General features: G+C 36.3%; 1 protein-coding gene across 1 annotated transcript in view; it reads left to right on the plus strand.

The window, feature by feature from the left end:
- The window catches only part of LOC150103039 (putative pyridoxal-dependent decarboxylase domain-containing protein 2), a 468473-nt gene that overhangs the window by 59222 nt on the left and 392468 nt on the right, over positions 1-16783 (plus strand). The window contains exons 3-4 of the mRNA XM_090397610.1: positions 10897-10974; positions 15906-15992. Of these exons, the coding sequence (XP_090253736.1) occupies positions 10897-10974; positions 15906-15992 (165 nt within the window). The remainder of the gene's footprint in view (positions 1-10896; positions 10975-15905; positions 15993-16783) is intronic.

Below are 16783 nucleotides of genomic sequence, written 5' to 3' on the forward strand. Positions count from 1 at the left end.
ATCACCAGGAAGTCTTCTCTTTTTCCCTCCACAATTGAGTTTTTTATGATTCCACACTAACGAGAATGAAACATTCTGATGAACTGCTCACTCAGTATCTCGATTATGTCCTCTATGGCAGTTACCAGTCTACTATTTTCATCCAGTAACAACATCTTGCCATAATCATTCTTCCTTCAACTTATCAAAAAAAAAAAAAACGCCCTAGGATTTTTTCATCTGATTTGCTAATTTCTTCTCACATTGCAGTTTTGTTTTCCTTATAGAGTCATATTCCTGGCCTGCTCCTAATACTCCTCATGCAGCTGATTATTACCATTATTCTTGTGCTGCCTCCACAGTACCGTATTCCAGATTTTGTGACCAAGTAGCATTTATCTCCTTAACTGCTCATTCATTCATTGATATAGCTCCAAGCTGTCTCCTAAGCTTTTCATAATCATTCTCCTTGTAGTCCCACATATATCCTTTTCTCATAGACAACTTCATATTCAGGTGATCACTTCATGACCAACTGTAAGACAAAATTGCATTTCCCTAAGTACAATTTTGTCTTGCAACAACACAAATCTTCCAAAGGAGTGTAACAAAGGTAAAATTATTCCACTTCACAAAGGTAGTAAGACTGAAGCTACAAATTATAGGCCTTTGTGTTGTGGAATGGTGAGAGCTAGGATACAGAAGTAGGTGATAACAGTATGTTTTTTCTGTGATTGTTAGCATGGGTTTGTTAAAGGAAGGTCATGTTTTTCCAATTTACTTATATACTATAACAAGGTGATGAATGCATGGGAAAAGGGAGATGCTTATACAGTAGCAAAGTTGGTGTTTGCAAAGGCGTCTGATAGATTGTCACACAGCAAGTTTAATTAGATCAGAACAAATGGGAAGGGATACCAGATTAGTGAATTGAATCAGTGACTGGCTGTAAGATAGGTATTAGCAAGTTGTGTGTGGAGTGTAGTATCTCAAAAGAGGAAAGTGACCAATGGTTTGCTACAAATGCATGTTTTGGAACCATTGTTGTTTAACTTGTATGTTAACGATATTGAGGCAGATTTAACTGGAAATATGCAGTTGTTTGCAGATGATGCAAAACTCTGGAGAATGATGAGTCAAACAGATGTTGTGGTTAGAGGACTTGACTGGATTGTTTGAGTGGGCAAGTGAGTTGAACTATCAGATCAGTGTTGTGAGGTTCTGAAATTTGGTAAGCAATGATGCGATATACTTGGTGGGGGAAATTTTGACTTATGGTTTATAGATTTTTTAATGGTGCAAGGACAGCAAAGGTCATACTGTTCCATATCAAAGGTTATAGCAGTACACAAAGTAGGACTCACAAACATCCATGCCTGCAGCAGGATTCGAATCTGCGACCTGTTGGTTAGAGAATAGGCATGTTATCCTTTCTTTTAGGCTTATACGGTGATCAGAATACATTTTCGAAAATTATGGAGACAACTACAGTGTTTGAGTAAAACTTTAGTTTAATATAAACCAAAATCAACACTCGACATTTCGACCTTCATATCAAGGTCATCTTCTGGAGCATATACACTACATACAGAGAAACAAGCTGCACTACAATCTACATGGTTTGCTAAAGTTACTGACCAACCTTTACAACAATTATTGACCTGACTTCTGGTGAAAAAAAAACTAAAAAAAAAAACTTGACTACATCAACGCTAGATTCCTATTATTATTATCTATTGGTTACAAAGTTACATTGGGCTGGAGAGCAACATGTTTATATATATATATATATATATATATATATATATATATATATTAAAAACATTATTATATATATAAATTTCAACCAATTGGTATGGAATAGTTTCCAATACTAGCTGAAGGTTGCTTAAAGTCCTAAAGTATGCTAGATACTAAGTATTAAGTAGGCTGAATATGTGCCATCTAGATTCTTCGAATTTTCATGCCGCCATTATTGTTGATATTAGGATGGTTAATCAGAATTTCACAGGCTTCTTTAAATTTTCTTTCATACCAGGTTTTTGTATAATGTAGAGAGCGGGTACTTTTCCAATCAATTTGGTGTAAGGTGTTGAGAGCGTGATCTGAGGGGGCCTGCTTCACCAAAATTGTTATATTGTTCTTTTTTCCTTATAGGGATTGTAAGTCCAGTTTCACCAATTCTGCAAAAGTTGGTGGTGGGTTGAATGTATTGCCTGACATTGACTTTGTGGTTGCAGACACATTGAATGAATTTAATGCAGTTACAGTAAGTTACAGGTGCAGTAGATGCAATAAACTCCAGGATGTGCCAATGGGAGGAGAGGATCCTTAGAAGAGTTGAATATGTTTTTTTAATTTTGTAGGTGTTTAAAGGTGGCATTGAGATTATAGTGGCGTAAGATTCTGTTGATTTTTTTGATAATCCTTGAATGCATGGGATGGCTATGGTTTTAGTGTAATATAAATATTTTTTTGATGAAGTTTTTTAAAGAACTTGTTCTTCATAATTGAAGACAAATGAGAAGAATGCAGTGTGCAAAACTTCTTGAATAGTAGGAGAAGAGGGGACATGATTGGGACATAAGGGTTGGTTGGTAGGAGTTGTTGCCAGGTTGATGTAGAGTAAATTTTTCATTAAGCCGGGGGGGGGGGATGGAATGGTAGGCCATCTCTGGAGGCCGTATGAGCAGGGGATGAGGAGCAGGCTCTATGTATAGTTGGTGGTGGGTGGAATGTATTGCCTGACATTGACTTTGTGGTTGCAGACACATTGAATGAATTTAATGCAGAGTTTGATGAGATTTGTGTGTGACAGTCTTTTGATTCCATGGAGGTCTGGTATTAATAATGTTAATGATAAAGAAGGGAGGTGGGGGCATGCTGCTGAGGATAACAGGGGAATTACATCTGCATAAAGTGGAGATGGAAGAGAAAAATAGTGGCAGTGATTTAGAGGCAGCATGGTGTGAGGTTGATAGAAAGATATTTAGTCAGCTGTTGCTAATAAGCCATGGAATGTGGAGGGTGGTGATGAAGAAATGTATAAGTAACTTGAGTTAGTGAACAAGAGTGATCATTTTGAGTGATTTTATTATGCTAATATAGATTGGAATGAAAAGATACTTTTGGGTATAAGGAAAATGAATATCTTCAGTTCTTGAGAGACAGCTATCTTAGGTAGTACATAAAGTGAGGGCAAGCAAGGATTGAGAGGTATGATCTAATCATTTCATTGGAAAATGTGATTTTGAGTTTGATGTCATATTTACACCCAGTTGGCAAGAATGACATAAATGAGGTGATCATATTGGTGACAGTCAGCTATGTGAAGATTTTGTGATGAAAGGATATATTGGAACCACAAGGCTAGTGATTATGAGAAGCTTAGGAGACAGCTCAGAGCTGTAGTATGAAATGAGGAGTTAAGCAGGAAGGAGATAAATGCTGCTTGGGCACTGACAGAGATATTTAACAGCATCACATTGTTAATGTATTTATTCCAAATGGGTGAATAAAAGGTTTAACAAATCTGGAAGAGGTATTGTGGAGGCAGGTTTTTTCAATAGAAGGTGAATTAGCCAATCTCATATGGAGGTAGCAGGGCTTCCTTTTTTTTCCCTTCCAGAAACTTGGGTTTCTCATCCTGCATACAGACAAATTGGCCTTCAGAACCACATGATTTACAGATAAAAAATACTAGTGGTGGTGGGCAGTAGATGGTGTTGGTGTAGGTAATGATGGTAGTGGCACTTCACTGTAGTTGGTGGATTAAGTGGTGAAGATGGAGAGTTGTAGAGTAGGTGCCCTCCCTTGATGAGTCTTTGGACTCCTTGGAGGTGTCAAACAAAAATAATAATTATCCTGCACAATTAAATCATAATGCAGGATATCTACATCACCTTTATCAACTGTTACTCTTCCCAGTTTTGCATCATCAGCAAACAACTGAATATCCCATCTTAAATCTTTCCCTATGTCATTGATATACAAATTAAAGAGTAGTGGCCTTAGTACCAAACTCTAAGGTACTCCACTAGTCACTATCATTCTCCTAGATTCCATTCCACCATACACTACTCTTTGGTGTCTCTCCTCATATCCGTTCCCATTTGCTCCAGTTTTTGTGATAATTTTCCATGTGGTATTCTTTCAAATGCCTTGGTATCCAATTCTGCTGACACATTTATTATAAAATGCAAATAAATTACTGACACAGGACCTACCCTTTACAAAGCCATGCTGCCTACTATAGAGTATCACATCCCTATCCACTCACTGTTGTATTTTACCTTTTATCAACTTTTCCAATACTTTAACAACCACTCCTGATATATTAATTGGTCTGTAGTTTGCTACCTCTATCTTGGACCCATCTTAATGCAATGGTACTATCTTAACCACTTTTTTCTTTATTTCCTCCAAATTTTTTTTTCTTTGACTCTCTTGCTTTATATCCCTACTCATCCACTTAATTCCAGCTTGGTTTATCCTCTTGACCTTGGGTATGCAGTCTAATACTACTATTCTCAAGCAATCTCTGACCACTTGTCATGCACTACTGACATTCTTTCCTTGTAGCTTCTCAAGCCGTGACACTGTTCCAAGATGACTCCTGAATCTCTCATAATCACCTGCTTTATAGTCGAACATAAACCTTTTCTTGACAGAGAACTCTGTTGTTTGGAAACTTCCCAGAACAAGACCTCATGGTTACTCCCCCCAATTCGAGGTAGAGTGTCTACCTTGGTTATGGATATATCTTCTGATGCTATTATCAGATCTACCACTCTCAAACCCCTTGTCCCCTCTATAACATGTTGTTTCATGTAATTATCCCTTAGCAACTGTATAAATCCCACTTCCATCTTTCCATGCCTGTTTTCTCCCTCCAGTCGATGTTCCCATAGTTAAAGTCTCCCATAATAATCATTCAGCATGTTTGTTCATTGTTTGCTAATCTGCCGATACATGGCATCTACATCTTCCTATGGACCCCCTGGTCTATAGTAGCATACAACAGCGTATTTTCCTATCACATCAGACAGCCTCAGATGAACCACCTCCCTCAGACTTAAAATCCTCTTTAACTTCTCATTTTGTTGGTTGTAATTCTGCAGCTATCATCAGCAATACCCCATCTCCTGTCTTGTTCTTTCTGTCCTCCTTGAAAATACAAGGGACGTCCAGAAAGTAAGTACCGATGGGCTGTCAGAGAAACAAAAATATACTTACAAAAAAAAAACTTTATTGGAAATAAAGTAGACATCTTTCACTACTTTTCTACATAATTTCCACCATTGTTCAGGCACTTATAATGGGGCACCATGAGTTGTATACCTTCATCGTAGAAGGTGCCGCCTGTGATACAAACCACATGTTGACTGCTTCTTGAAACTGCTGGCCACCAAGGAAAGATTTCAGATGTTTGAACAGGTGAAAGTCACTTGGTGTGAGGTCAGGACTATATGGGGAATGATGGAATTGTTCCCAGTCGAAGGTGGCAAGAAGTTGTTGTATTATGCTGGCTGAACACGCAATCACTCATGCGTGTTCTCCATAAACTTCAATAATTTGCCAATGAATTTCAGTTGCTTTAATGTTCCTTGCATTCAAGAAACAGATAACTGACCTAATTTCACATGCGGCAGGTGATTTGATTTCCTTAGACATTATAAACACACACCAAGAAGCGTACACACCGTGGGAATGTCTGAAAATGGCACCAACGCCTTGCTAACGAATCAACAAACTCAGCAAGTATGTGCACCATTGCTATCGCATGTTTGTTCTTGATGTCATATTCAGTGAAAATATTTAAAAACGGAACATACTTTCTGGATGTCCCTCGTACAATACCTTTTACATTCTATCCCTCTATATCATTTTCAATCAACCAGGTCTCACTGAGGCCTATCATTTTTGGCCAAGTCAAGCTTACCAATGCCAAAAACTTCTCACCCTTCTACCTGATACATCTTGCATTTGTGTACATTCTTATTTGTGCCTAAGGTTCCACAGAATGCTCTACTCAGGAAGGAGTGGAGGAATTTTTTGTGGCATTAGAGAAGGCAACTGACACATACAAAAGGAAAGTTGGTCTTCATTGGAGATCTGAACAGAGTAGGAAATGTTTACCAGGTATATCGAAATGTTTTTGGGAAAATTTTGAGAAAACAACAAAGCTAATAATAATAAAATTAAGCATCATTATAGGGCTATAATAATGCTGGATTTTTGTTCAGGACATGGACAAGTTCTTTCTAATCGTATTCCAACATAAAGGTGCACAATTTCACATGTAGAGAAGATGCAAAGAATAAGAAAATTCACATTGACTATGCCAGTTGTTGATAGTGATATCTTTATGCTGGTTTAGAACATGAGTATACAGAGGATTTGAAATCTGAATTGATCACTATTTAGTTTTGCACAGGATGAAGTTGAATATCATATTGAAAAGAAAAAGTGTGTAAGAAAGTTTTAAAACTAACCAAAGTCGAGCACCTTTGAGAGGTGAACTATAGACTCAAATACGCAAATATTCAAGAAAGTATTTGAAAATAAGAACCAAAGCTTGTAGGTTTAGTAGAAGAAAATGTTGATTATTTGGCATGAGAGGTATGTGGTGAGGTTTTCTTCAAGAATAGAAAAATTAGAACCTTGTGTGAACTTCTGAAGTTAATGAGGCAGGTAAAGAAGGATGAATATCAGAAAATTCTTGCAAGGAAGCAAGCATGTGCACATCATCAAATTCCTGCCATGTACCCTCAAGGGGTGTACAGGATATGACAGTACTACATGAAAAAATTACATCATTATTAACTTCCTATCTACAATTTTCCTCCAAATCAGTCTGTTACTTGTCAAGACTCCAACATTATCAGATCTTATATTTCTGTCGTCTAAGGCACTTTGTACCGTATCAATCCACCTATATCTTGGTCTTCCTCTGGGTCGTTTTCCTGCCAACCTGGCAGAGAACACTTGTTTTGCTAATCTTTCCTCTCCCATTCTATTTAAGTGACCATACCACCTGAGATTAGCTCTGCTAATGCATTCCTGGAAGCTGACAATGTCAAGTTCTTTCCTAATATCCTCATTTTTAATATGATATTGCCATTGATGCCATCTGTTCACCCCTCCCATGACTTTTGTTTAGCCAGTTTTACACACTGTTTAGCTTTCTTACATTTGTCTCTGTATTCTATAAGAGTAAAAGCTGACTTATTTGCCAGGAACTTTTGATATGCTTTCTTCTTCTTTTCCTTCACTGCCTCTTTAACTTCCTGTGTCCACCAAGGAGTTCTGATTTTTCTATCCTTTGCACACAACCTCACCACATGCCTCTCTGGCAGAATTAATCAATGTTTTCTTCAGAGTTTGCCACTGAATCTCCAAGGTTTGATTCCTGTTCTCAAACTCTTTCATTTTCTTTTCAATAATCTTTCTATATTTTAGTCTACAGTTCACATCTGAGAACTGCTCAACTTTTATTCGCTTTAATACTTTATTACATGTTATTCTTTTCAATATGAAATTCAATTTTATCCTGCTCAAGACTAGATAGTGATCACTTCCAATTTCAAATCCTCTGTACACTCTGGTGTCCTGCACCAGGGAGAAAACATCACTATCAACAATAACATAGTCAAAAGAGACTTTTCTTATTCCTAGCCTCTTCTCTTCATGTGAATTTGTGCACATTTTTATGTTGGAACATGGTGTTAGTAATAACGAGTCCATGTCCTGAGCAGAAATCCAACAGATATTTGCCATTATTATTAGCTTTGCTCTTTTCTCCAAATTTTCCCAATATATTTTTGTATGTCTCACAATCATTTCCTACTCTGCTATTTAGATCCCCAACAAGGACCAACTTTTCCTTTTTCATTGTGTCAGTTGCTTTTTCTAAAGCATCAAAAAATTCCTCCACTTCTACCTTAGTAGAACCTTCTGTGGGACCATAGGCACAAATAAGTCTCATTGTCCAGCTCCCCATTCTCATATTTGCCCATATTACTCTACTTGAGACTGACTGCCATTCAAGAAGATTAGCCTTGTATTTTGTGTTGAATACTATGGCTACTCCTTCTTTTCTTTGATTGTCATTGCCTGAATATAACATTTTGTATTTATTGCTCAGAAAGATCTCACCAGTTTTGGTCTTTTTTGTTTCAGTCACCCCTAGTATGTCGATCTGGTACTTATCTAATTCCTCAGCTAGCTCCATTTCTTTGCCATTCAGGCTTCTTACATTGATAGTGCCGATCTTTAACTCTGGTGATGTAGAGTTGGGGTTTGTTTTCAGATTTGTTCCAGTAGCTGACTTTTCGCTGTTCGCCCTGGTTCCCTGGCGAAAACAACGGGGGCCTTGTTTAACCGGGCGACGCCCCAGGCGGCATGAAATTTTGTCATGTTGTACCATCATTTTTTATTTTGGTTTAACCAATAATAATACAATTTGTTCGGCTAAATCTCAAATTGCCAGCCCATCCTCGTTCGTTCAGTATCAAAATAGATACCCAACAGGGTGCACCACGAGAAGGTGAGGATTGGACATTAAGTCAGAAGCCCTGGTCGGTTCTCCACATTCCTTTAAAGGCTATGTGGAGGTCTCCTCTCGGTTTGCACTGAGAGAAAAAAATGTAAGAAAGCACCATGTAAAAAGCTAAACAAGTTATGGGAAAACTTTAAGATCATAGTAAATAAATATTGGGAAGGCAGAAAAATATTCTGAGGCTATTGATAAAAGCTGAGAAATTGAGAAAAGAGTATTGTAAAAGGAACCAGATGGTAAAGGTGACATAAAAGGATTTATATTCTGGATATGTGAAGTAATTAATTTGAAAGATCAATAAATGAAACAAGCAATGACAGCATGATGGTAGAAAAAATTCATAATAAATAAAATTTCACAATTAATATGTAATTTTTTGTTTCTTTCCAATTAAACATCAGTTATCTTAAGTTGTTTGCGATTTTATTATCGGTGCAATCATTACACTTCATTGTAATCATTAATGTTGTTAAATGCTAATAATTACACTAACATTTTGAGTTAAAATGTTTGCACTTCAATTTGCTCTGCTAATGCCATTTATTCCCTGTAGGGCAGTGCTTCCCAAACTTCTGGATGTCAGGGCCCCCTTTGCAAAAATTAAAATATTTCACCCCCCTCGGAAAAAAATCGTAATAGAGAGATATATTATAATAATATTTATTGTATTTATATTCAATACAAAACATACACAGCGAATATTGCAAAAATCAAATGCATATATTACATTTTTTGCCTCTTACCGTTTGGTTCTGAAGACGATGCGGGCTGTTCTGGTAAAGTGTTAAAACCGAATTCCATAAGTGAAACTGCCATAACATTCATTATATATATATATATATTACTTAGTTTTAACACTTTTACGAATTTTAACATGTTCGGTTGAATTTTATTGCTGCCTTGGGAAATCGAACTCGCACACATCTAATTAACAACAATAGTTTTTAGTTAGATACTGTGTTTGCCCATGCAACATATGGTTTTGTTTCCGTCTATACAGCATAGTTTCTGTATGAGGGGACGTGTGATTCATTAATTAGTGTTTTTATCCCAGTTGTCTCTAATTGCACTATTTCTTGAGAAATATATTACACAGACTCCTCATACCTTATTCACTGGCATAATAAAAGTACTTGTTTTTATTGCCTCTGCAGTATAGTGGCTGTTAGGGAGGGTGTTGTTTACCACTGCAAGCAAGTTACTATCTCCCCACATGAACTTGTTTAAGCATTTTTTTCAAGTGTGAAGTATATGCGAAACTTTTATTGGTAATAGAAAACTAGCTCGGATGACAGTGATAATATAAAACGAGTTTTGATATGTATATAAAGTCAATATCAACAGTACCTGATTAAGAATATGCGATGGACAGGAAGGTTTGGAGCTTCCCTGGAGAGCATTCGAAGTAAATACAATTAACCACTGCTTTGAAATGAAACATATGAATAAGCAATATTTACTAATATTTATTAAGCGCCAAAATACGCAGGAAGCAAAGTTTGTGAACCAACACCAACGTGTGAATTTTTCCATTAAAATATAAAAAATAACAAAAAAGAAATAATAAATAATAAGAGTTAAATACGTTTCTTTTAAAATAAAAAAAATCTACTTAGTCTTAAAACATTTTAAATTTGTTTTCATTATTTCACGGCCCCTCCCTCAACAAAACCTACAGCCCCCAAGGGGGCCGTGGCCCATAGTTTGGGAAGCGCTGCTGTAGGGAATAGGTGAGGCCATTTTAGCCCTATTTAACTTTTGGAGACTGAGAGGTGCAGTTCATTCTCCACTGATAGCCAATCAGAGATAGTTGGCTCAAGACTTTCACTAATTATAAAATGCATCCAATAGAGACAAATGCCACCATCTCGTGGTTTCCAACCTAATACAGTTTGTTATTTGTCTGAATTAGTATGGGCTCTATGGTCAATTTTCTTGAGGTTACAGGATGAAAAATTCTAGTTTCCAGCAGAAAAAATCCCCTTGTCCGAGATCGACTAATTCAGGAACCAGTTAAAGGAAAGGGTTAGAAACAGTTCCTCTAGTTGGTGACTAGATTCGTACCGAGAATGGCTTTCTTTGGATGGCCTAGCACTAAGGATGCAAATGCTACTTCAATGGGACTACACATGCCTACTGTATTTTATTTCTTCTTATTATTTTATACTAGGGGGACTCTTCCCCCTTAGCGCCTATGGTGCCCAACCCCCCGAGTTCTGGGCTGGTAAACCGGAGACAAAAAACGTGTTATAAAAACGTTTCAAATTTTGGCTTATCTTTTTATATATATAGAGAGTAGATAATATATTTTACATTTATATTTTTATATAATATCATTTTATTTATTATTTATTTAGGCAGCCATCTTCATTAGGAGGTGAAGGAGAAACTTGTCCAGATGATTCAAAGTATAGTCCAGGACCTTTACACTCAAAGTGAGTGGTATGGTTTTATTGTATAGGATTTCCTTATTTAATGGAAAATATCATTTTTTCTTATGTTGAAGTGTGAAGTTTTTGAATTGTGGGGTTGGTTTTGGAATAATGATTATGGACATCGTAATTATTATTTTTATATGTAATAGTAATTATGATTTGTAAGTAGCATTGCTATTCTTGGCATATATATGTGATAAATCAGTCTTCTTAAGCATTTCAGGTTATTAATACTATTAAGTTCCTAATAATGATAAAACATGTATTATATTCATTGACAGTTTGTTTTTATGTTTTTCATAAAAAAGTGAAATTGGACTAATAATATCAAGGAAATATTACAAAAGTAATGAGTATCACCTGAGCTGATGTAACTTCTTTATATCATATTATTGTCATTAATTGTTTCTTTTGCTATGAATAACTTTTAATAGCCATATGCCATTACAGTAGATTCAGTCAATATACAGAATGGAATGGAATGGAATTTAAAAAAAAAAATCTGTCAAAACTTTTTGAGAGTAATGGAATTAATGATGAGGTAGTTCTTTTATAGTACTGCATTATCATGGGATCAGTGTTTATGAATTTAATTCATGATTTTAGATATAGTAACTATAACATGTTTATAACATGTTGAGAATTCCATGTTTTGGCCATGGAATTCTCAAGTGTTAATCAGATGGCATTTGTTCATACCAGCAATTTCTTGAAATTAGTTTTTTTTTATAGCAGTCCAACCTGCAAAAGGAAGTTATATGGAAGTTTCTTGCATGATTTTAGGTATTAGTTGATGAGAAGTATTGCTGGTAACCAATTCCACAAGACTGCAGCAAGCAGAGAGTATTAATAGTTACTGCTGTGGACTCAAAGTTAGTGATTGATTGCAGTAGAGATGTTCAGTTTTTAAGAAGAATGTTACTAAATGCTTTAGATATGATTATAGTACACACATGAACATTGTACCTTGCAGTATTGGTAGAAAATACAGGACTTGAGTATCTGTTTATTAGAAGTGAAGAGAATCAGTAAAGAGTTGTTAGTCTGATTGCCTTCTCGTTGAGAGCACCATCTTCAGAGACTCTTCCGAAATACCTCTAGAAGAACTGTGATTTGTAGCGTGTTATCAGTTGCTCATGAAATAAGTACTCTTTGAGTAGAAGAGGAAGCTCAATTTCTTGGATGCTGAACACTAAAATTACACTTGTCCAAGGAGGACTTTATAGCTACTGTCACATCATGAATTGCTAGAGATGTGGTGAGTGCATAAACTATGTTTATGCACTCACCACACTTTCAAGAATGTATTCCACTCACCAATCGCTCTCCATGCAAAGAACCTGCTTCTCACGCCCCTGCTTACATCCTCCTTGTACAGCTTCCGTGGATGGTCTCTAGTTCTACCCTTGCTGCCCTCTCTTCTCCACATTAATCTGGTAACAACCCCTCATATGTATCTTCAGTGTTCAAAGAGTAGTAAAGGAATAGTAGAGAAATGGTAAAACAAAACATGATTGAATGAATGAGAAAAGGAACATTCTTCCTTCAAAAGGAAAAAGTTAAACAGCCTGTATAAAGAGAGAAGCTGGTTCATATCAAATCAGCACAGTAGCATAGAATGCAGTGACATCATTGGTAAAATCAGTATAGAGATAGAACTGGAAAGGCAGAAACAATTGGAAGAAAAGAAATTTTAAAATAAGAATACATCAGTAATTAGCAGATAGCTCTATCGCTGCATTCTTCAGATAGACAGTTCACTAATTCCCTGAAGAAAGGACTCTTACCCAAGACATATTCCTGGCTCCTTTCAGAAACACTGAATATTTTTCGTGGTTCTCTGATAGTCAGAGCCTTGTGTAACAAGGAGACTAGTCAATATAATATCTGATTATTCTTTATCATAATTTAGTTTCAGCCAGTATAGAATGCAGTTTAGTCGGCTTAGTCCCAAATAGCCAGTCCATCCCTCTCCTTTCATTTGACTTTCAAATAGGTATTAGTAACACAAGAAGGATGAGGACTGGAGACCTGAATCTGAATCCATGCTGGTTCTCTGCATTCCTTATATGTTACATGGAATGATTCTCCAAGATTTCTAGCTTCAAACTTTTTGTAACCATTATTTTACTTGATGTTAGTGACGATAGCCTCACTAAACATATGGTAACTATCATGCTTCTCTGCAAATGAATGCACTGACTATACCTGATGTAACCATAAGTACTGTTACAGCTTGAACAGTTCAAGCTGTAACAGTATTTAAACCTTTAAGTTATTAATAAATCATTTTCAGCTTTCAGCATACAAACCACATGTGTAACGTGCAGATAGCAGCTCAATGTTCAAAACGTCTCTCTCTTTTGCCTTTACTCATGCCCGAAGTCTGTGAGGCCAACATATTCAGATTGGGACTTCCAGACAGCCAATCAGGTGGTGATATATGGTTGGGCATATTTGCCTCCAACCACTGTTGTGTGTTTCTCGTCTTGTGTGCAGGGATGAGTCCTGTTGGAAGGTCCACTGCCTATCATGAACCAAGGTGTTGTTCGGAGGCCATACTACAGGTTCCAGCATGGTGTCTTGATTCACTTTGGTGGAAGTTTTGACCCCTTTCTTGTAGAAATGCAACTTGGATATCCCCTGAGACACCCCCCCTCCACCAAACCATCAGTGATGCAGGGTGATGACCTCTGAATCCTAGATGCTATGGCATGTATACTGTACAACCATCCAGGGCATATACCTAATCATTTTGACAGTTAAATGACTCTTCAATGGTAAAAATCTCATCTGTGAAGAGGATATCTCTGTGTCTGTTGTTTACATACCACTGGAGAAGTGATCCTATTAATCCTGAGTGTTTTTAGCATGTTGAAAATAACCATTCCAACTTTATGGAGTTCTATTACAGTTACACAGTTCTCATAATCTCTCTACTGCTTGCTAACCCATACAGCTAGACAATTCTCTCTCTACTGATAAACATGTGAATGTTAGCTGTGAACTGCACCACTAATGGAACCTTTCACATAATTCTGTGAGCAGCACAAGGGTGTGCGGAAGTTGTAACAGTATTTATGGCAAGATTGTGTACACTGAACTTCTGCGCACAACCCATTCCACTCATTCACCACTCTCCATGCAAGAAAATGCAGTCTTTACACTCCTTCTAACCACATTCTTGCTCAGTATTTAGAGAGGAATAGATTATTGTTTTTTTTTCTCCTGCCACATGTTAATTTTTTATATATATATATATATATGTGTGTGTGTGCACTGGCCTGGTTGGCCAAGTGGTTAGCATATTCGCTCTCCATCCAAAAGGCTGCAGGTTTGAATCGCACCGTGAACATGGATGTTTGTGATTGTCTGTGAAAATGTTAGTGGTGGTGGTGGTGGGCAGTAGATAGTGTAGGTGTGATGATGCTGTTCACTGTATTTGGTGGATTGGGTGGTGTTGACCAAATTGAGAGTTAGGTGCCCTTCCTCGATGAGTCTTTGGACTCCTTGAAGGTGTCACGTAATAATATATATTCAATACAGTTTCTTTACTAACTGATGATTTCATCATATCCCTTCTTTTCTGCCTTCTGAATGAACTTAGTAACTTGCAAACCATGAATTTATCCTCATTAGCAGTCATTTTACAGCCCATCTCTAGATCCTGTCCATTTTCTCATTCCTGCAAAAGGTGACTAAATCTCTACATAGTCTTATGTTTCTTCTGTCTTGCTGCTAATCTCTGGTGTTGATTAGACCTCTTGTACTTTGATTTAGCAAAGCCCCCTGAATTGGGTGGTGTTGACGGAGAGTTAGTTGCCCTCCCTCGATGAGTCTTTGGACTCCTTGAAGGTGTCACGTAATAATATATATTCAATACAGTTTCTTTAGTAAACTGTATTGAATATATATTATTACGTGACACCTTCAAGGAGTCCAAAGACTCATCGAGGGAGGACACCTAACTCTCCGTCAACACCACCCATTCAGATTTTTTTTCTCTCTGTGTTCAATATAAGAGATATTGAATATACAGTATCTCTTATATTGTTGCCTAAATCTCAGTAATGCCTCTAATTTTTTGCTTAGTCGCATGAACCGATCCCCCAAATTCCTATGTCTTATTCCTGATGGCATTATTATACATGCAATCTCCCCTTAAGCTTGCATGTATCCTTTCACCTATCCCAGTCCAGTTAGTGACCTGAGATAAATTAGTACTGTCTGTAGCTTTTTTGTTCATGTCAGGTGAATCCCATTACATACTGGGCCAACTTTCTTATCACTTTCTCCAGTATAATGGCTCTTTGACTGAGTTGTCTGCATTGGACTTTTCATGTTCTAACTCTAATATCTCTCATTTCTCTGACTCATCTTTGTACATTCACCGACCCACACTTTCCAAATGCTTAAGTTAAAAGAGCAGTGTGTGCACTCTTACACATAAGGTCATTTACTACAGCAGCCCCTTTTTTCAATTTTCTTCTGTTATACTGTAGTAACAAACAATCTTAGCAGTTTTTGCTTTTCTATTTTTTTTTTTTTTTTTTTTCACTCTGATTTGATTTTGATGCAGTATCATGTCCTCCCTTATTTACAGTATTTATTTCAGTTATTTATATAATTAATGATCATCATATATAGGTTACAAAATGTTTTATTTCTTTTGTCCAGATTTCAAATACCTCTAGTTAAAATAAATAAAATTTGATTATACAAAGCATTTATTATTTGAAATGCCTTGCTAACCAGGATTGTGATGAACCTTGATTGGTATATGGGTAGAAAAACTTGCAGCCTGATTTGATTTGAGCAATAAATATCAGGTATAACAGTATATTTGAAAGTTGTATTTAAATAATTTCTTTAAAATTGTAGTCAATATGTTATGTTTTAATTGCTTTAACTGATATGATAAATTTTTATAGTGGACTGTCTCTTGTTGAGATACAACAACAGTTGCTAAACTTAATTTTACTTAGTGAAGATGAAACAAATAGAGATTTTTCACTTCGGTAAGTAGAATATTGAGGTATATTTTTGTGTTGAAAAAAAAAAAAAAATCAGTTGTGGTCAACTCTCAGTATTATAAAACCTCTGGCGCCAAAAAAATAATTCAATATACTGGAAAGCTCTTTACAGTAAATTTTATTTTGTATAAGATTACAACTCTGGGGCTTTGAGTGTGAGACTTTTCTCATATTTGTTATAATGAGTAAGTGTGCTATAGTGAGAGTTGACTACATTTATACTTAGTTTGTAATTAGTGTGTAGTTGTGTTTGTGAGTTTATATACACACAAATCATGACTGAACATAACCATCTCATGTTTGTTAATGTGGCAGTAATAATCCATCTTTTGATGTTATATAATATGTAGATACCTTCTGTTTAAATGAAACCATTTGCACAATTATTAAGAGCTATCAGATAAGGCCATGTTGTAGTGCATACCTTAAATTTCATTATTATCATTATTATTATATTATTATTATACAGATATTTTCTCACAATCAGAAGACTCATCTTGAGAGATCCATTATTCACATAATGTCTATGACACCTCTCCAAACTTATTCACTGATGAATCACTCACAGTCACCTCTGGCAACCCATTCACCACCCTCCAAGCAAAAAATCTAACACCCTTGCTAACCATGTGTTGAAGCTTAAGTGCTGTGAGGACATGTTGGAGGCTTAATGGAATATATACAGCACTCAGAAAGGATTAAAACTGATTTTAATACTTCCAATATTTCGTCTCATTTACCAAGATATCTTCAGGGATTACAAAAAACTAATGTAG

This window comes from Typopeltis vanoorti, chromosome 9 (assembly GCF_054136105.1).
Source record: "Typopeltis vanoorti isolate ZY-2024b chromosome 9, IOZ_Tvanoo_1.0, whole genome shotgun sequence".
In the NCBI taxonomy this organism is placed as follows: domain Eukaryota; kingdom Metazoa; phylum Arthropoda; class Arachnida; order Uropygi; family Thelyphonidae; genus Typopeltis; species Typopeltis vanoorti.